The sequence below is a fragment of the Engystomops pustulosus genome, chromosome 6 (genome assembly GCF_040894005.1).
Source record: "Engystomops pustulosus chromosome 6, aEngPut4.maternal, whole genome shotgun sequence".
Classification (NCBI taxonomy): domain Eukaryota; kingdom Metazoa; phylum Chordata; class Amphibia; order Anura; family Leptodactylidae; genus Engystomops; species Engystomops pustulosus.
Window position 1 is genome coordinate 143,520,490 of NC_092416.1, and position 22,328 is coordinate 143,542,817.

General features: G+C 40.9%; 1 protein-coding gene across 8 annotated transcripts in view; it reads left to right on the forward strand.

Moving 5' to 3' along the window:
* Window positions 1–21,689, forward strand: part of CACNB1 (calcium voltage-gated channel auxiliary subunit beta 1) — a 66,815-nt gene extending 45,126 nt beyond the window's left edge. For 5 of the 8 annotated variants that reach the window (XM_072111529.1, XM_072111526.1, XM_072111528.1 and 2 more), the window contains 5 exons: window positions 4,549–4,658; window positions 6,141–6,292; window positions 7,321–7,416; window positions 7,743–7,928; window positions 13,677–21,689. In XM_072111529.1, the coding sequence (XP_071967630.1) occupies window positions 4,549–4,658; window positions 6,141–6,292; window positions 7,321–7,416; window positions 7,743–7,928; window positions 13,677–14,096 (964 nt within the window). In that variant the 3' untranslated portion in view covers window positions 14,097–21,689. Of the gene's footprint in view, window positions 1–4,548; window positions 4,659–6,140; window positions 6,293–7,320; window positions 7,417–7,742; window positions 8,947–13,676 lie in introns of those variants that run through there. The other 3 variants (XM_072111534.1, XM_072111532.1, XM_072111533.1) reach the window with 1 other exon arrangement.
* Window positions 21,690–22,328: the final 639 nt, after the last annotated feature.

Consider the following 22,328-nt stretch of genomic DNA (forward strand, 5'->3'; position numbering starts at 1 on the left):
GCCAATGGGGAAATGTGTTGTATCCATGGACACAGCATATAGCAGATGTCTTCAATATTGCTTTCAGGATGTCAGTAGGGTCATATTATGGCGCAACTACCTGCTCTAGCGCCCCTCTACTGAACACATTTATTAGAGGTGTATTAGTGGGTACAATGGCCACCACCATCTCAGCCAATGGACTTGCTTACAGTGCTACCCATGAGGAGCCAGTTTGACCGAAAAGACAGGAATAATATGCAGTGTGTGCAATTAAACTAAGAGATTGGGGCAGATTTACTTACCAGCCCCTGCCCGATCCCTGAGGTGCGTTCTCTAATGAGAATGCACAGCTGCCGCAATTCACTACGAGCGTGCGCCCGATATCCTGCATCTGTCGCTTATCCGATCAGGTTAGCTGGAGTTCACCTTCTTCTTCCCGGTGCATGTAAGTGCTTGGCTTGCGACACAATTTAAATGTCAAATCCCACACTTTGTCCGAATCCTTCGGATCATCCGATGGCCCACCCCCGATTTCTGTCGCATGAAAGCCGGCGCCATCTGCCAAAATCCGATTGCATGCGAAACAATCCCTGGCGCGATCCCCAAAAAGTTGGCAAACCCAACGAAAATGCGTCCGCGGGACCCTTCGTAAATAATCCCCATTATGTCCATTGTATTAGAGCAATAGGCACACTTCTGTGCTACAGGTCCATTCAACATCTGTAGTACAAAGATCACCGAGTACTGCAGTTGGATAGTTCTATCAGTGTAATGAGACTGAATGCATAAGCAGCACAAATTTACCACTGTGGTACCATTGGCATCAACAGTGACACTTGGTAAATGCTCCCCCCATTTAGTAAGAGGTAGTAGAATATGGGTTAGCTGAGATGGTAATAACCCTTTAAGGATGCCATATTCCAGATAGTTCCATTATTAGGTGCAGGCATTGGAAATTACATAAACAGGTGATGTGTATGTTTGTGGGTGTTTGTATTGAAACATATATAATATTATATAATATGTGCAATAATAAACCTTCAGTCAGGTGATGTGACAGAAATAATTATAATAATAATGAAATCCTCAGACTTCATGTAATATGCTTAGTGTAGTGTCAGACAGACAGCGAGGCTTGGGAGAAAGTCACCCAGGAACATGAGTAACTCATTCCAGGCTGCTCCGCAGGCCGCATTCCCACCAGCTCAGCATATAGCAGGACTATTTATATGTGAATATCAGTGTAACTGCGCTGGGCAGTCCACATGATACCTTAATCCATGGATTATTAGCTCCTCCCTGTTCCCCTGGACCAAGATCTTCTAAATATCAATGTGATGTTTAGATTTCGGAAAGACTTTAACAGTAATCAGGCCCAATAACTATTGGTACATGTTGGTCCTTAAAAAAATGTCATCTAACACCTTCCCGTCATAAAAGATATTTGTTTATTCATTCAATTTTTATGCTTAATTTTAATAACTTGATTAAATAGCTTTTATTATTTTTCCCCATCGACTTGTCACTATAGAGCAAGAGGTACAGGCCGAACTCCACCATAACCACTGTCACCCAAAAAGTCTCACAAACCCTAAAGGTCAGAGACTTCTGGTCGACTTTCCCTACTCTGACTTTGGGAAACCGACACAGGATAGAGGTGACTCGAGAACAGGGTACAGGACAGGTACGGTGTTCCAGAAACAGGGAAGAGTCCAGACGGACCATTGGGTCAGGTACAGGTTCGAGATGCAAGATAAGGCTAGGGTACACAGGGTTCCAGCTTAAGCTTGGGGTACACAGGATTCTGGCTCAGGCTTGGGGTGCATGGGGGTTCCAGCTCAGTCTAGGGGTACACAGGATTCCGGCTAAGGCTGGGAAGTACACAGCATTCTGGCCCAGTCTATGGGTACACGAGGCTCCTGCTTAGACTGGGGGTACACAGGTTCCCATCTGTAGCTGGGGGTACACATGGTTATGGTTCAGGCTGGCGATACACTGGGTTTAGGAAAACAGACTGGAGTTCCACAGGTCAAAGAAGAAACAATAACCAGCCCTGAGTGAACTGAGCATTAGCAATTTATCCTGCCCCTAGATGCTGCCCCCAGAAACTGATTGGCTAGGCTCTGCATTACTCAACTACCAGCTCTACTCTGACTTTAGAGAACAGACACAGGATAGAGGTTTCCAGAATGGGTTACAGGACAGGTATGGGGTTCTGTTACTGACACAATTTAACCACAATAGGGCTTACACTAATGGTCCCATTTAAATGAAATCTACAATCAAAATCAAGCTAATAAACCAGGGACACTTACTCGTTAATCTAGGCACCATGAATTTGGTAATCTTCTTATTTGTTATCCATCGCCTCCTTCGTTCAAAAAAATCACATTTAAAATTATGCTAATCATGATTGAACTATAAAATTATGCTAATTTGCCTGAATTGCTCTGGGGGTGTTAACAGAAGCCCCTTTGTGCTGTAGCTTCACAATGTGGTTGACTGCCTCCTCTTCCTCCTTTGCTCCCTCAGCACTAATCCCCTTCTACTGCCTGATATAATCTCACTGCATTAGGCTACATTCACATGCCCGTTGCATCTGCACCGTATCGCTCCCGTAGGGCATGTGCGTCCATTGCTGTCTATGGGATACGTATATCCTTCATATATCATGTATATCCTTCAATGTTCCATACAATGTATGATGTTTGGAATAGTTATTAGAGCATTCACTGTTAAAATGTTATGATAATTTTATTCTATGGGTCAGTACAATTATATTTCGTTTTTGCTCTCTGGATTATTTGCTATCTGGTTAGAGCTTTGGCCCACTGGAAGATCCTCTTGTGCCGTGGTGGGCCAGTACAACACTGATGGCTTTCAAGCTTGAGCCATATACTCTGTGGACACAGCTGCTGTACATATATGTTGCCAACTGGTTTAAGTTATATTAGGACAGAATCATACATATAAGACATTGCTATTCATGGATTGTTTCTATAGAAATACCATGCTTTGTATATAGTGGCATATTTGTGTTAGAAGGATTTTAGGAATGAGGCCGCCTATATGCTTCAGCTTAGAACCACCTATCTGACAGAAGATATCCTACAGTGCCTACTAGATTCTAAGATCAGTACAGGAGGTGAATGTTATTTATCTAATATTTGTTTGTTTAATACTATTTGTGGTGATCTGCTCACTTTGTTAGTTTTATTTATTCTAAATTACTTTATATTCACGCTAGTGCTATAAAAATCCTTTCGCCCCATTATATTATCTAGAATTGTTTACAGGCATCTCGGTGTTTGGCAGTGAGAGAGACGTTTTTAGCTCTGATAACAGGGATACTGTGTTATTCAGCTTCATTTTCTGAAATTTCCCTTCATTTTAGATAATGTTTAAGTACATTCTCCATTACCTAATCCCTTTATCCATTTAGATAAGCAAAATACTGAATCAATATTTTGGTTTTCTAAAAATAAAAGTAACACTAGTGGGCAGCAGTGAGTCATAGAACCAGTAATAGTGGAGCATGACGAAGAATGGGCATTAGAGGGCAGGGCCCTATCATTTAAAATGATACCGTATCTATCAGTGCTTAATGTGCCAATGTCTGATTGGGATATTTCTGCAAACTAGTGGCAACATCCGCCTTGGAATTAAGACATTTAGCAAAACTAGTGCAGTTTGCCTGTGGACTGTGAAGAGTGTGCCAGATTCATCAAAACTGAATGAATCTGGTGCCCCCTGCACTGCTTTAGAAGTGTGTACCGTCCTTTTTAGTGCACTTTGTTAAGGCTGCAGAATTGTGGCGCACGCTAGTAATAAATATGGCGCAAACTCCGACTAAGCGGTAACACGCGCCTCTAGGTGCACATTTTTTCCGACTTGTTGGACACAGAGCAGCCGCGACACAAAACTGGCGCAGACAGTAGTTTGTACATTCTTTCTAGTGCAAAGCCAGATAGAAAACTGGCGCAAACATTTTCATAAATACATTTTAAATAACTGAATGAGATGTCCATATGCATTATGTGAATTTTTGGAAAAATTCACCTGGTATACACAAAAAACATCTCACCTGCGGGCTGTTTTGTGTTCCTCTCCCCCTTGTAATCAGGCCAGTCTTGTTTCTGCCACCATGAATCCTCTATAAATATGTGCGTCTGTCCCTTTTTAGAAAACACATGTAACACAATGAATGCCACCACTTTATAGAAAATACCAACATTTATGAGGTTGTAGAAGGTAAATCTTCAGGAGTGACATTAATGAGGCTGTTCACACTGTATACCGTGTGGTGAATGCATTCCTTTGAGCAAATAAGGACATCTGTGGCTTTTATCAACATTTACCAAAAGTGTTATTTTACAGACAGAATTCTGTTGGCATAAATGGCTTCATTTTCACGTACCATGTGCCACGTTTACAAGAAATGAAAATGATGTGCAAGCATGAAATATATTGACAAAAATGACAATATGACATGAAGCACAGAGGATATCAATGTCCTGTACTTTTCCCTGTATGATTTCCCACTTGTCTTTATGGTATTTCATTCAGGATTTCCATTACTCGGGTCACTGCTGACATCTCTCTCGCCAAACGCTCTGTCCTGAACAATCCCAGCAAGCACAACATCATGGAGAGGTCTAACACACGCTCTAGTCTTGGTGAGTGAAAACATTATTATGTATAGACTAAATATATATCAGGAATGCTGGTAAGATCCAGTATATGGTCTAATCTAGAGAACAGAACAGACCTAAAGCGTGAGGCTGCACTACTGCTTCATTCCAGTTAACATGGCGCCTCGAGCTTTAGGCCTTTGACTTCTGTATATAAAATCAAAGATATCAAAAACTTAATAACAACTTAATAATAATAATAATAATAATAATCTTTATTTATATAGTGCCATCAAATTCCATAGTGCTTTACAAATCATACAACTTTGTCACCTTTAAGTCATATCATCTTCCATTATATTTTTGTGATACTATACACTCACCGGCCACTTTATTAGGTACACCATGCTAGTAACGGGTTGGACCCCCTTTTGCCTTCAGAACTGCCTCAATTCTTTGTGGCATAGATTCAACAAGGTGCTGGAAGCATTCCTCAGAGATTTTGGTCCATATTGACATGATGGAATCACACAGTTGCCGCAGATTTGTCGGCTGCACATCCATGATGCAAATCTCCCGTTCCACCACATCCCAAAAATGCTCTATTGGATTGAGATCTGGTGACTGTGGAGGCCATTTGAGTACAGTGAACTCATTGTCATGTTCAAGAAACCAGTCTGAGATGATTCCAGCTTTATGACATGGCGCATTATCCTGCTGAAAGTAGCCATCAGATGTTGGGTACATTATGGTCATAAAGGGATGGACATGGTCAGCAACAATACTCAGGTAGGCTGTGGCATTGCAACGATGATCAATTGGTACCAAGGGGCCCAAAGAGTGCCAAGAAAATATTCCCCACACCATGACACCACCACCACCAGCCTGAACCATTGATACAAGGCAGGATGCTTTCATGTTGTTGACGCCAAATTCTGACCCTACCATCCGAATGTCGCAGCAGAGATCGAGACTCATCAGACCAGGCAAAGTTTTTCCAATCTTCTACTGTCCAATTTCAATGAGCTTGTGCAAATTCTAGCCTCCGTTTCCTGTTCTTAGCTGAAAGGAATGGCACCGGATGTGGTTTTCTGCTGCTGTAGCCCACCTGCCTCAAAGTTCGCCGTACTGTGCGTTCAGAGATGCTCTTCTGCCTACCTTGGTTGTAACGTGTGGCGATTTGAGTCACTGTTGCCTTTCTATCAGCTCGAACCAATCTGCCCATTCTCCTCTGACCTCTGGCATCAACAAGGCATTTCCACCCACAGAACTGCCGCTCACTGGATGTTTTTTCTTTTTCGGACCATTCTCTGTAAACCCTAGAGATGGTTGTGCGTGAAAATCCCAGTAGATCAGCAGTTTCTGAAATACTCAGACCAGCCCTTCTGGCACCAACAACCATGCCACATTCAAAGGCAGTTGGACAGGTGTACCTAATAAAGTGGCAGGTGAGTGTATAATACTGTTGTATAATACTATAGTACTGTTACTGAGACTGTTTGATTTCTTCTTGTCCACTGGTTGCAGCGGAGGTGCAGAGTGAGATTGAACGTATTTTTGAGTTAGCTAGAACACTACAACTGGTGGCACTGGATGCTGACACTATAAACCACCCAGCTCAGCTGGCCAAGACCTCCCTGGCACCGATTATTGTGTATATAAAGATCACCTCTCCTAAAGTAAGTATTACAGATAGTGTGGTGATAAGTGATTTTTGTTCTAGGCAGCACATATTACTGTTAAAACATATTTATTATCATTGCTAAAAATTGGGGTTGGCCAAATGCTGCTGCACTGAATTACCCCTGTTGAAAATGCTGGTAGTAATTAGCGAATTACAACCCATTCTAAAAATTGCAATGGGAAACCAACCACTTTACTCCAAATGCTGCAGTCTTTTCTTATGGCTTGTTAGTGGTGGTGCAAAGTGTCAGACCCCAACAGATCCCCTCAGCCAGCAATAATCCAAAAAATAGGTTGAATCCAGCAGTCCGAAGCTTGTAGGTTTCCTTAAAACCTCATATTTATTATCAATACTTTAAAAAACGAAATTTGAAACGCGTAGACCGACTCCTGGAGAACTACTGCCATGAACAGTATATTGTTTAAAGAATTATGAAGTTTTACGGAAATCTACAAACTGTTGAGTGCTGGATTAAACCTTTGAATACAGGGGACAGGGAGAAATAACAAGGATTAACAATAAAGCTTCATTGCAGACAACTTTGACAACTCCCAGGCTGCATGCACATGACCATATTTGTGGCCATGAACTGGCCGTTCCAGACCACAATAGGTCTTTGGCAGCAGGTCACGATGCATGAGCACAGAGTGTCTCACCATGCCATTACCTAGCCGGGTGGCCACGCTGGGTAATATAGGAAGGACATGTCCCATCTTTTGCTGGAATGAGGCCATGGCAGTTCAGATTCCTATGGAGAGGGGTTGGAGTAAAGAGTGCTCATCCCCCCTCCCTTTTCTGCAGCCGGCCATGTGCTAGACCCGGGATCTGGCCCGGTGGTTGTGCGCATGGAGCCTTACAGTTGATCATTGTAGCCTGGGGCAAAAGTTTAGTGAATCATCAGCATTCAGAGGTCCATCTGGAACTAGGAGTCCTCTATTAGTCAGGTGTACAAGTCACTTTGCTGTATAATCACGCTTCTCTACAGGTTTCTGATACTGTGTGATGACTGTTCTCTTTCCTCAGGTATTACATAGGCTGATAAAATCCAGAGGGAAGTCTCAAGCAAAGCATTTAAATGTACAGATGGTGGCGGCCGATAAACTGGCTCAGTGCCCTCCGGTGAGTGTCAGCATTCCTGGCAGTCTTAGCGGGTAGAACATAGAGTAATGCTCAGCTACTGTGACAAGTTCGTGTCCTGCTCAATAAACAAACACAATCTGTTCCTTTTTACGTGAATGGATTGTTTCCATTTTAGTCTGCAACATTACGACTGGAATAGACAATACATATTACAAACTCATCTATAGAAACGTTATGAATATGAGGCATTACTGCCGCACTGGTATTACCGCCTCAACTCGCTGACAATATTTTATGTCATGATTTGTAGAGAGATATTGGAGGAAGCAAGGTAGTAACTGTATTTACCGCTCTTGTGCTGACAGGAAATGTTTGACATCATCCTGGACGAGAACCAGCTGGAGGATGCCTGCGAGCACTTGGCAGAATACTTAGAAGCCTACTGGAAAGCTACTCACCCGCCAAGCATTAACCCACCCAACCCACTGCTCAACCGCACCCTTGCCACAGCAGCCCTGGCATCAAGCCCTGCACCCGTCTCCAATCTCCAGGTGCAAGTCCTCACCTCGCTAAAACAAAACCTGGGATTGTGGGGGAGCCGGGGCGAATCGGGGTCAGGAACTAGGATGGATGAGCACGCTGTGTAGTTTTGGGGAACAGATATGTTAGAGACCAGCACAATGTATCTTATCTATTGCCCTGATAGTATCATACCTTTTTAATAAGGGAACGACTATCTCATGTGTTAAAGGGGACAAGGTCTAAGCCATTAGCCTTCCACCTGGTAGCTAATGTACAAATAGGCAAACTGTTTACAGAACACAAGCAATGCCTTTGTGAAGCCATAGATATGCATTATATAAAAGCCTCTCTTTAACTATGTAGTATATGAAATTCCCAGAGTGGCAGTGGCAGATATTAAAGAGATAGGGCTAGATTTATTATTAAGTATGTGCCAAAAATTGCATTATACTACATTTTTTAACTGATACTTCTGCTTATTGGAAAATGGGTTGGAATTATTGGCAAAGGAGCGAAACTTATGACATCATGTGGCAAAATTATGGCAAGTTTCATGTAAAACCAAGCCAACTGATAGGTGGTATAAACTTAGACTAGTCAGTCCAAAGAAGTGGCAGGTTTATCATCCAGCATCATATGCTGTGATAATTTGGTCGCTCTTTAAGACTGTCTTGTGGAAGTTTGCAATTAATAAATATGAGCAATTCTGCCCCATACATGGGAAATGACATATTATTTACACATAGAAATGTCCACATTTTAGTAATGGCCTATCTCCTGCTATATACTAGTAGTATACTTTGCAGGATGCTATACTTTTACACTGCTATAGTGGTAGCTGACAATGTTTACCAATGAGGAACTTCCTGCTTCTGCTCTTAAAGCTTATCTGTTCAACTGGTGTTTAACCACAGCCCCCAACATCAACCCCTGCCCAATATCCGACATTAACTGTGACACATGCAGTGCCATCTGGGCCACAACACCTGGCAGTCATAGGCCATCTTTGTACTTATGAAATATTAAATTGATCAATGTTTTTCATTATTTCATTTTCTTTTTTCTGTGCTTTTATTTTCTTCCTGTCTTTGTCATCTTACTCATTCCATACTTTAGATATACGGTACATCATTCATTAAACCAGAGGAAACATTATGGAACGATCCAGCATGTAGCAGCCTCCATATAAAACTAGTCTGAAGACGACCCCACTGAAACCCCTTTGGTTAATTATTAAAACTTTACGTTAATTTTACAATATTAAAAATCAAAACTCATGAACTATTGTTTGTCCTTCAGTGAATTGAAAATATACAGCCATTGTGAAGTATATAACATGAATGGAAGGCACAGTGGAACTGCGACGCATAGCCACATGTTTTTACCCAAACCAACTACACACTGTGGAGTATTGGTGTATATTGGAAAATAAATGTACAATTAATGTACAATAATAAATAGATAGGTTGATTGTCACAACAGTACTATTATTCTAATTCTTGATAACACATCAAATGCCCATTCACGCTAGAGATTGATACTCCACGATGGCTGTACATTTTTAATTCACTGAAGGACAAACGATAGTTCATATGAGTTTTGATTTTTAATATTGTAAAGTAAAAGTAAAGTTTTACTAAATTGACCAATGGGTTTCAATGGGGCCGTCTTAAGACCTTTATTGTAAATAGGACCCAGTCACATTTTTGTCATTAACAACAGCTTTTAACCCGTTTCAGACTCTCCGTAATCATAATCATGTTATTATTAAGGACTCGGGCCAAGTCTGAAACTGGATATTTAACCTGACTGAATAAAGTTCTCGTTTTGTATAGAAGCTGCCTCGAGCTGGAGTGTTCATTACTGTTTCTGACACTTGGAGATACTAGTCCAGTTCCCCGATCCGAGACATGAACAGCCTTGTCTTGTTTGGATGCCAAACACTGCTTTTCTTTTATTTCCCATTCATTAAACCCCTATGTTCCATACTGGTGTAATAAATTGATAAGGCCAGCCTGAAAGTTTGGTTGCAATAGTATATAATAGTGTAAAATAATCCCAAATGTCACGGTGTCTGAAATTACATTTTAGATGGAACTGAACACATCTATAGACCATATAGGGTCATATATATATATATATATATATATATATATATATATATATATATATATATGTGTGTGTGTACTACAGACAACCCATACTGTTTTTATGGATTCTATGATTTTAGGATGGATGAATTTGGTCCCATTGCTCATCACACAGGACTTGTCTGCACCACATCAAATACAATAGCTAACAACAAAAGGTACAACTATAGGGTACTAAGGCGACCTTATACTATTTTCCTCTACAAAGGAATTTTAACATGCCTGATACTTTTGTTACTCAGGCAGTGGGTGCCTTTCACCCAGGCAGTGGGTCACCTCTCCCTATTCACTACCCATACAATCTTGACCCATTGTAACTATGTAATTATGGGGTAGAGCAGAACTGTTCGACTTGGCCATGGCAACCAATCAGAGCTCAGCTTTCATTTTCCTACAGCTGTTTATAAAATTATAGCTGAACTTTGATTGGTTTACATGGGCAACTAGAACAGTTTTACCTCAGACATTTCTGATTAATGTATGAGAGAAGTTTCTAATATGTACGGCTGGTCTGAGGATCAATGTGCGAAAACACATAAGCTTAGCCATATGTCTGATGAATATTTTATTATATGAGTACATATTTTTTAGGGTCTTCAAAAATATAAGATATTTAACTTATATATCCCTATATATGTGACATGGTTTCATCAACCCAATAAGAAATATATGGACAGTCTTGTTAGAACTATCATTTTGGTCTTTGTTTAGATACAGATAAAGTTTTCTAAGTTTTGGTCACAATAACCTTAGTAATAAATTTTCTACTACTCCAATATTACATAACCTGAAAAATACACCACTTTCAAAAAGTAATTTACCTCACATTATAGAGATATAAAACCAAGTCCGGAACCCCTTCTCAATGTACATTCAGTATGGTAGCAAGGCACTAGATACAGCTGCTAAGTGCGTACATGGAGCTTGTTAATACTCTGTAACCATGAAAATACAGCAATGACATAAAAACATAAAGCTATAAGGTATTTTTCATCAGGACTATGTATAGTTGCCTTATTTTTTCTAATTTACAGGTGTGATTGCAATAACAATATTCTTTCATCCATAAACATAAAAGTCCTTGAGTTAGAAGCTCTTTTCATAGGCGTGCACGTGTGGGTTCCCTAGACGTGCATGTTCATGTCTATGGAGCATGTGTAGTCAGCGGATTAGATGATCTCAAGTAAAATCAACAAGTAGCAAAAATAAATGCAAGTCACCTAGTTCCTGTTTCCACTGACACCATAGTTTATAGGGGGGTCCGATGGCAGATAAGAGATGCCATAAGTCATTTAATGCCTGTGGGTGGAACTGGAGCGCTGATTCAGCATTATATTACTTATCCGTACAGGTTTCTTCTTCATTCGCTACAAAAACAATGAAATGTTTCCTGACACCTCTATTTGTAAATGAAACACGCTGCTGTCTGTTACATCTACTTTTCACCTCATCATTCAGAGTAGTGTCTGACTAAATAACAATCCACAGCAATAGATGAACGCTCCTAGTATTGAAAGGATAATAAATATTGGATTTGTCATTGGAATTATTTTATGTGTCGTTCTGCACTGAAACCCAGAAGTTGTTAAATGTCACCTTGTCTCAGTCTGTCGTCACCCTTCTTACTCATACCATGTTACCTTTGTCATACCTAATGTACAGTACTGTGTGAGCGGCAGTGCAGACGAGCATGACAGGATGACTAGGAATCTGTACACATGTACTACTGTCTGACTAACTTGTGGTATTACTATTAGCGTTGCTGGATGGCACCTGGATCAGTGATTTCATAGCTTATGCTATACATGATATGTGGTGCTAGTTGTTCTAATAGGCATCGGGTATTGACTTTTGATCAGTTCACAGATGTCACTTGCTGGCTATGAGGTGATATAAACTAGGCTATTTTTACATTACTTGTATATAGTACCTTGCTTAAAATGGTTATTCACTGGCTTTCCTATAGGACTATGTTGAGTTTATTGATTGAACAAATTTCATTTGTGTCCCTTAAAGGAAATCTTCCAACAAAATCCATCACTTACGCATAGATCCAGGCACTGTGACTGTGGTTATCTTCTAATATTTGTTATTCATTGCCTCTTCTCTTCTATAATCAACACTTAAATTTATGTTCTGGGGATGTTACAAAAGCCCCTCTGTGCTGCAGCTTCACATGCTGCTAAACTGTGCAGGAGCACCTCCCCCTCCCACTGTGTGCTGAAACTTCCTGTGTTGCAGTCAGGCTACATCAGGGAGAGGTATGGGGAATTGCTGAGAGAACAGGGGGAGACAGTGTAAACGCCTGTGCAGATACACCATGGAGGGGGCTCTGGTAATGCCCCCCAGAGCCCTCCTGGCTCATTGGCATAATCAATAAAGTTGATTTTAGAAGGAAGGCGGGCATGGATAACAAATATAAAAGATTACCACAGTAACAGTGCCTTAATTTAACAATTTGACCTGCAATGAGAATTTCTTTATGTATTCATTATGTATCACTGGTAAAAACTTTTTAAAAAACTTCATATAGTTTTTTTCTGATGCAGTTTGGATGTGAGTTAAACTACAGCATTTGAATAAAGTTTTATAATTTTATAGTTAGAATAGTGCTGCTGTACATGTGTCATCTAGCAACATGTCTGTGGTTGGCTACATATAGGGATAAAGATTTACATATAATTGTGGTTTAAGGTGTTGTCCAGGATTAAACTTTCTTTTTAATATGGACCCCAGGGAATATAATACTAACAACCCCACTATACTTACCTCTCTTCGGTCCGAAAGGAGATCGATAGAGAGAGTTTAATATTTATGTTTGTTTTTGGCTAAGGGTAGGTTCTGATATATGTATACTTGCCTATAGTATAGTTGATATCTGTTGTCATGTACATATGTTGGTTTTGATGGGGATTAATTCTTATATTACTTATGTGTATAGTTTAGTATGAATTCATAGATTTCATAGCCTTGTAAGCTTCTTGTTATGAGTTGATCCATGTCTTTTAACTTTTGTCTTCCTTCTGTGCAATGCCTTACTATTACAGTAACTAATCTACTGTATGATGATTCCGTTAATAGCTAATACCTAACACCTATTTTCCTAAGATATGTATTTTGTTATCATATAATCTCATTGGCCCAGATATATTAGTGTGCTTGCGCCAGTTTTCTGTCCAGTTGTGGACTAAAAAGAGGTCTTCCGAGCCTGCACAGCCTTTATAGTGTTTTCGGCACTTTTGTGTCACGGCTGCACCTTTTCCGACACTTTAGAAAACTGTTAGATCTTTGTCAGAGTTTGCAACACATTTATTACTGCGATTCAACACAATTGTGTTGCACACTGTATAAGGTAAATGTACTTAAAAGAAAAAGGTGCAACACATTCCATGACAGTGCCGATTGTGCCAGATAATTGAACACTGTGCGCCAGTATTGAATTATTTGGTGCATCCTGCATATTAATGAGTCAAACTGCGCCAAGGCAGATAGCACTACATTTTATAAATCTGGGCCATGGTTCCTGAAGATATGTCCTTTTTGCTTAACAGACCTGCCTCGTGTGTGTGCATGACAATAACCGGTGTGTTTCTGTCTTTGCCTGTTCTGTTTTGTTTTACTAACCAGGGCCCATATTTGGTCCACGGAGAACTGAGATCAGAAGGAACTGACCGAACAGGTGTGTACGAAGAGCAACTAAGGAGGGGTCAGATGGGTTCAAGAGTCCTTTCCAGACACGACACACTGGAATCCGAGACACAGGGCAGTCGGGACTCAGCATACACAGAGCCAGGAGACTCCTGCATGGACATAGAGACTGACCCATATGAGGATCCAGAGCCCAAAAGTCATGGAGGAGAACATGGGCGGCTCCAGCGCCAGGGCTCCTGGGAAGAACTGGGTCCAGACCAGGAGAACATGCAGCAAAGAAGAAGGAGGGAATCTCCAAGACCACAAGGAAAGGGGAGAGAGCAGTACTGGCATGAAGGTGAAGGCAGGAACAGGGTTCAGCTGGACAGCTGGGGGCGAGATGTATGTATTCGTTAATGAAAGAGACCTCCGGCATACATCTGGTCCGTGTACAGCCTTCTCCAACAAACAGTGCTCCTTCCAGAACACCTCTCAGAATACACACATTTCCTACATTCCTCATCCTCATCATCAATACAAATCTCACAGCTCAACAATGTATAACCCAACAGTCCTCAGCTGTAACCTCAACACCTCAGTCACACGCAGATATTGTTAGTATTCTTCTACTTGCATCTCAGGGCCATAACAGCGCCAGGGTGATTACTGCCCTGAGCTTCTCATGGGTTCAGCAGCAGGGTAGTGTCTCTGCCCCTGGCTTCATCACATGAGAACAGATAGCTTGGTCCCATATCATTCAATGTCAGTCTGCAGAATTACTTTAGATTTTGACATAGGATACAGTAATGTAGTGACAAGTGCCTGGGTTGCATTTATGTAGCATTCCCAAAAATATAGACCCATAAAGAAGCCCTGAAGAGTCACTAATGGGTTAATTTAACAAATACTTTATTCACAATGAAATAGCAACACTGGAGCGTCTTCCCTCCTACCTTGTGCAATAAATTGGGTATTACCAATCACCTTGTACCTACACAGTTCAATACCATCAGCACTGCTAAGGCCTCTATCACACAGACAGATGTGATACACAGACAGATAGCTGCACGCTGGAGAGGCGGATAATAATGATAATAATTCTTTATTTATATAGTGCACACAGATTACACAGTGCTACACAAAACTTGCCAAATCGGTCTCTGTCCCCCAATGGGGCTCACAATCTAATCAACCTACCAGTATGTTTTTAGTGTGGGAGGAAACCGGAGAGAACATACAAACGCAAACACGGAGATGTTGACCCTGGGACTTAAACCCAGGTCCTCAGCGCTGCAAGGTTGTAATGCAAACAATTAAGCCACCGTGCTGCTCTATCTTTTTCCTGTGCATGTTATGGTATGGTGACACACGTGTGTGGTCAGCATAACGCAGCCGGCAGCAATAGGTGTCTATGGGGTGTATATTTGCAGCCGTAATTATACATCCCCAGAACGTCAGTGTGTAAGAGGCTTAGGGCGGTATTAGACCTCCTGCACGTAGTAGTTGTTTTAAAAAAAAAGTGCCAACCTTTCTTTTTTACTGACGGCACACTGACACAGATATGTGTATGGGAACATAAAAAATACTGATGCCACACATGTGCCATCTGTATGCAGTCTGTATTTACGGATGAGTTTATAGGTAACACAATCGTTTGACCCCTCAATGGGTTGGTTCCCTCCTACCTTTTTTTTGCTGATCCACAAAAACAAATGACACACGAACATATGGCCCAGAAACTGATTACAAACGCACGTAAAAACGGACCTTGAATGTGTTCTTTGCAGCCCGAGAACTGCACATATTCGTGTTCAGGTAGCCTGACACTGTATAAGGGTACACTCCCAATTGGTAATACTCATTTGACTTACTCTTCCAGGAGCAATAACAGAGGAACTGGGGTATAAGGTAAGATGCTCCAGTAGGGGAAAATAGTTTACTAAAACAGACATGTAAGGTGAACGTAATGTAAAACCCTAAACACTAAATCCTAAAACAGACTGGGGAAATATGTATTTTACTTCTGAAATTCTTTGGTGCCCTAAATCCCTATCCTGACAAAATAAAATTTTTACACATAGGAAAAATGACAGATCCAAGTAGTGTAATCCATGCTGTTCCATATGTAATGTAGGGGTGCTGTTATATATGATTTGTGACCACGGCACCCACTGCCGCTTCTCTGAATTAGTCCTATAATTGTCAGTAAATCAGCCCTAACATCCACTTAAACACTGCCATCTCATGAATTGTTCCACACTGCCTTCTGACACCCTCACAGCACTTAACACTGCCTTCTGCCCCCAGCCCCACTCCTCCCAAATACACTCTGGCTTCCTAATTTATTCCTGCCTCTCATTGCACTCTCCTCCACCATACTGAGAGAACAATAGGACTTCCACATCTTCAAACCTTTGGACTTGATGCTCCCAAACACTTCTTTACTCCCCACTGGAATGTGCATTGAGGCCAACCCCAGCCTGACAAATGTGGCGGAGTCTGTAGGTTGGGAATTTCACACACCATGTGCCATAAATGTATTTTCTGGAGTAAAGAGAGCCGAATGTATAAACCCCCCACAATGACTAAGGGGTCTACAACAACACCGAGCAATGAACCACTGACCTAAAATGAATATGTTAACCCTACTTTGCTCTCTTGTTACACCAGGATGTAAAGCGTTAGCAAATGCCTGTATACATTGTGCCTGCATATAGTAATATCTTTGCCTGCAGTTTTTTTGTCATGTTCCATTTTTTTTTTCAAAGACAATCTCTGAAATCGGAATCCTATCCCTATTACTTCCCTCTACATGATACTCCTTGATCTTTTCCTGGTTGGTTGTCATTGGAGTGTCCAGGCCTTTAGTCAAGAAGATGGAAGCTGGTAACTACTCCATGTATAGGATCCCCCCATCATGTGTAAAAATCATACAGATACTCATTATCGATGTACAAATGTAGATGGAACAAACAATTTGCACATTTCCCTGGTGCCAAAAGTCAAAGTGTCTATTGTAGTAAAAATGAAGTTGCATTATGTAGACCTTGTTGGTAATCCCTGAGGGTTCCTTTATATGATACAGTATATTCCAATCACATATTAGTTTGTATGGGAGCACTGACACAAAAATTCACACAATGAAACCGAAGGTAGAAAAATTTCCCTCCTTACGAGGCTTCTTTTACTTTCACATTTCAGCTTGTAGGGAAATTCCAGTCATGGCTGAAACATTAGTTTTCCTATGATAAAGACAAAGCTCCCTGGTTACTTTAGCTATGGCAACAATCAAGGAGTGTTTTAATCACTTTTTGGACACTTTCTCATTTGCAGCCAATTATTTTATATATATATATATATATATATGTGTCTGTGGTACTCCCTGTACCTCGGCTTTACTGATTCTTTGGCTGGCTTAGTGTCCCATATATAGCCTTGAGAAGTTTCCTGTAAAGAGTATATATATATGTGTGTGTGTATATATATATATATATGCATGTATGTACTGTATGTATATATACATATATATAGTCTTTACAGGAAACTTGTCAAGGCTACATGGGACACTAAACCAGCCAAAGAATCAGTAAAGCTGAGGTACAGGGAGTACCACAGAGTAATCCGATGAGGCTCCTCAAGCAAACGCAAAGGACAATGAAAATCATCTGTGTGTTTTCCAATTCTAAAAGGGAAGTCACACGGCTGCACTAAATGCAATACTTTCTCTTAATGGATCGTGTGACAAGTCTGTTATAGAGTAGTGCAAGTCCTAGTTAGAACAGTTCCATGAAAAACATGTTAGACTGAGGCAAACTGGAAAATAAAAATGGAAATGTACGTTCATTTTTCATGGCCACGTTCATGTGCAGGTATGAACATCACTGCTTTTTTTAGTGGGGGCCCTGGACTGAGTTCATATAAAACTAATTGTGACACTAAATGACCATCCAATAAGGACCCGTGGGTGCTTTATAGTGTCCTAAATAGCCATGATAGCTTCTAAAGGCAGAATGTTATAGAGCAGGTGGGGCTAAGGAGAATAAAATATGGGGTAGGGAGGTTGTAAAAATATGCAGTAGCTTATTAACTATATTCTGGTCTTAGAAATTCAGTGGCTCTGTATACACAATCTTACAGGGAAGGCAGGCACTCACTTACAGGTGCTATTCACTACCCAGGAGGAGCACAGGACTTAGGGCGTTGGCCACGTTACCACATGTTTTGTGTAATGTGTGTGTAATGTGTGTGTAAGTGTGGGGGGGGGCAAGATATTAGCTAATTTACCAATATACATCAATAATTCTGCACATCTTTCTTGATATGAGAAGTAAAGCCTCCTGGTGTTTTCCTGCCTTGTATTTCCATGTCTTTTGGGTGGGCAATGGAGTCCAGAAACCCAAGCAGGTAACAGCAGGTACAAAAAGGAGACAGAAACAAGAAACACAAATGCAATGGAAAACGTCAACAGAATAGCATCAGACAATGTAGGATGAGCTACACGGGGATCCCATACATGCACTGATATCTGATCACTTGGATATGCAAGTTGCACCCAGACTAAACATAAGTAGACACCAGCATGACACATTTGTACAATGATGTCAGAAGAAAGAAATGTCACAGAATATTTATTGGATTGTCACTCGGGGACAAAATGCTAAGTAGAAAAGAGGCCTTTATCATTAGCTTGTAAGTGATATCCCTTATAGGACACCTTTGGGCAATTCACTTGCGTGAGTGATCATATGTCACCTGCAGAAGCCTTGCCCAGGTGCGGCTTTTGTCTGTATATGAATCTTTTCTAAATGTGTCTTCTGAGTGTAATGGTTGTCTGATCACATTGGTGTCATTTCACTGTGACTCTTGACAATGACAGAACAGGAGTAAAAAAAATCTGCCACTTTCTCTCGTCTTGGCTCCACTTAAAAGTTGTCACATGTACAACCGCTATGTGTAAGTGCCCATTGAGAAGGGTCTCCAGCAGGGCCATTACTACGGGTCAGGATGTAGTCTGAAAGGGGAGGAATGATCATTATTATATCTCCATCAGGTTGGCTGTAGGTTAGGGAGGTGTGATGCTCAATAAGAGAATTTCTATGGCCAATCATCTGGTGAACAAGTTGTCATGCAGAGCATTTCTCTCTATGGAAATGGATAATGGGTATTTCAGGAGTTTTATTTTTTATCACTTATCCTTGAGATAACTCAACAATATCAAAGACCACTTGGTGCTCCCTTCTATCATGTGTCTGCAGCTTCATTCAAGTAGATGGAGCTAGGCTGTAATACCAAGCACAGACACTATATAATGTACGGTGCTATCTCTTCTAACTCGTGGGGGGTGCCAGTGTCATATAGATCTGATATTAATGACTTATTGTGAGGTTAGGTGTTTAAAAAAAAAGTTATTTTGAAATGCCACTTCAATGACATTAATGCCTCCAATAGAACAACCCCTTAACCTGTATCACCATTTATCAAATTATATTGAGTATAATGTTAATAATATAATGTTACTAAATTGTAAAATCCCCCCTCCCTATAATAACCCTCTCCCCTGTTAATGTCACATGACCAACAATCTTGTTACGTAATGAAATACTATATAGCGTGTATAAATGTCATGATCCTTATCTAATATTTTATCATGGCATCGTGGTATCCTTAGCTCTGCTACATCCCACACAGGCCATTCTGCTGCATGTGTTGCTGTACATTTATGAGCACATCTAAAGGACTATTTGCGGCAACTGTTTCATTCCTGAAATTCTTGAAATAACAATTTACCGGAAAAGGCATCTTGGGAATCTCTGCAGGGGGTATCAGGAATATTTCCCATTTCCCAAGTATTTTATACCCATCTCCAGAGTGTGGCATAGTCACTGTGTGCTCCAGGGGCTAACAACCTGAGGATAATGGCTCATATTCTCTGTGGGCTACTGTGAATTACTTTGTGAACTTCCTTCTGAGTTCCTGCCTCATTTCCCACTATGTGGAGGTCTATTGTCACAAAGGTGCAGATTACATATCAATGACAATGCACTAGTGCCACACAGTGAAAGACCCAATGTATATGGGTTTCTCCTGACCGCTGGATGTCTCGTCACTCTTGAAGTGTCAGTCTCAGTGAATACATAACAATACTGAAGCACTGATTCTTATATATTTAGATTGTGCTGTTCCTCTATTACCAATAATTGAAATGTATGAATGAGTCCTACCCAGGTGCTTAACTTGAGGGGGTCTAGAGGGCGTGGTCGCACTGGGCCTAAGAGGCTGAGGGGGCCCATGAGGTCACACCTTCCCATATGAGAAGAATAGTACTATAAACCAGACTTTGCATGGGGCCCATCAGCTTCAAGTTATGCCACTGGCCTTGCCATTCTGTTTTCAGCATGGGTTGTCCGTACATAATCTGACAATATTTGGGAATAGCTTATAGATCGATGGGGTCTGGCCCCTGAGACCTCCAGTGCCTACAAGAATGGGGGTCCCTAATCCTCCCAGTCTTTGGCAGTGTCCTAACTGTGCACTCCATTCAATCTGGAGAACTCTGGATCCCTTTTTTCTTGAACGGTCTGGGTCCCATTCCAGTTGTTCGATCAGCAGTTTTTAAATCTTATCTAAACCAATTTTAATTCTAAAACCTCCATTTATCTTTTTTCACCTTATGATTATTAGGCGTATGTGTAAAGTGTGGTGTGGGTCAACCTACATCAAAGGGAAATTGTACAGCACTGATGTAGTCAGAGACTAGAAGCCCCCCATATTATCCCAGATATGGCAAAACTGCTAGCCCTTTACCTGACAGCACACAAAAAAGAAACAGAGAAAAGGCATGTTACAGGGTACACTATAGGCTGGCTTATACACTGATATGTACAAGTAAAATGTGGGGTTCATTGTACTAAAATGGAAAGTAGAAGGCACTGCAGGAAATCCTTATGGTTCCATATATGATTCTAGCTTTTCCCTGACAATAGTTTGTATAGAGGACATCAGCCCAGCAGTGTTCTATGTACGACAATGGCCCCTTACTGACTAAATATGTGTGTGGTGACCTATAAACAATGACAACTTTATTCCTGGATCTTGGAGGCTAGCGCCTCATGAATAGCAGTCATGAAGTGCCTCAATAACAGATATCTATCTCTATCCTTTGTGTAACTTACCTGAAGCTAGCTATATATATATATATATATATATATATATATATAGCCAGCTTTACATAGATACATAGACAGCCATTGGTCTCCCTTTCTAATAAATGTTCATAATGTGATGATGCATTGACTTAGCGGTCACTGAAGACCAGGTAGACAGCAGAGATCTACATGTGTGTGACCAGGGTGCGACAATCCATGTAAACAGGGAGCAGACAAGACAATAATGGCCCTTATTCCTTAAACATAGTAGACTATGGCACTTTTTCTTTCCCTTCTCTTATTTTTTTGAACGTGCTCCGAAACCAGATTTTATTGCTGCATGTTTATATATGTATGTACATGTAAACTGTTTTACATTTTGGCAAGTTTTCTCAATGTTTTGATAAATACCAATATGTCAAAGTGAAAGAATCGGGGCTGTGCTGCTGCCTCTTGGTGACGACATTCTGTCACTTTTTACCCAATGTAATCCATAATCTGTTCTGGATAAAGGGGCTACTGAGGTGAAGTAGTCTTCCCTGCCACCGAGTATCCAGTGCCAAAATTCCACATGGACTGTGGCATTTACTGTAAATATGACAAATGCCGTCGAGCAACCGAGCTGCCTACTGCATGACATGGGAGCATTGCATCATTAGGAGGCGCCACATGCACCACCAGTCTGTGACCCCTCCTGAATCACTGACATTTGTTCCAGAGTTTTGCGCTTTGTGCTTGGGCTGAAGGGTTGAACTAGACAACTGTGCAAAGGAAACCAAGTACACAAGATTTACCCTTGTGGGGCTCCAACTTGTAAAGTAATTTCTCTTTTAAATGTGATTAAAAATAAAGACATTTTGAAATAGCTGGATGCGTCCTTCTCTTCACTGAGACAAATATAGGTATGGTCTATCATAAGAGACCTGAGATTTCCAATCTTAAAGGAAATCTACCAGATGGGCTCAGGGCTCCTAGAGAAGCCCCCTTTCACCCCTCCATTTGGTGTTTCTGCCTGCCTCCTCCCCCCTTGAATGGAGGCGTGAATAATTAGCAGATGATGAAGCCAGAAGAGTCTTCTGTGACATAGCCAGGAGCCCCTGAGGCTCATAAATATTGCTAAAATCACTAGTTAAAGTGAATATAATAAACTCTGTAATATATCTTATCAGAGGAAAGTGGCTCTACCTCCACAAACTTCTCATACTTCTACTTTCACTCTAAGAGAGTGGCTACACAGATTCTCTCTCATTCGGGATCTGTTACATTTGTCTGTAAGGCCGGATTCACATTGCCCATTTGATTTCTGACGTTGACTTCCATTATCAGAACAACAGAAAGGGACAATTGAGCATCAGTGTGCATTTTCCATAGTTCTCCATAACAAAAGTGAAAATGACATTGATTTCAATAGACAATAATGTTTCAATGCTCTTCATCTGACCCCACAGTGAAAGTCAATGTTAGAAGATTGGATATGTTTCTATTACCTCACTTTATTATCTTC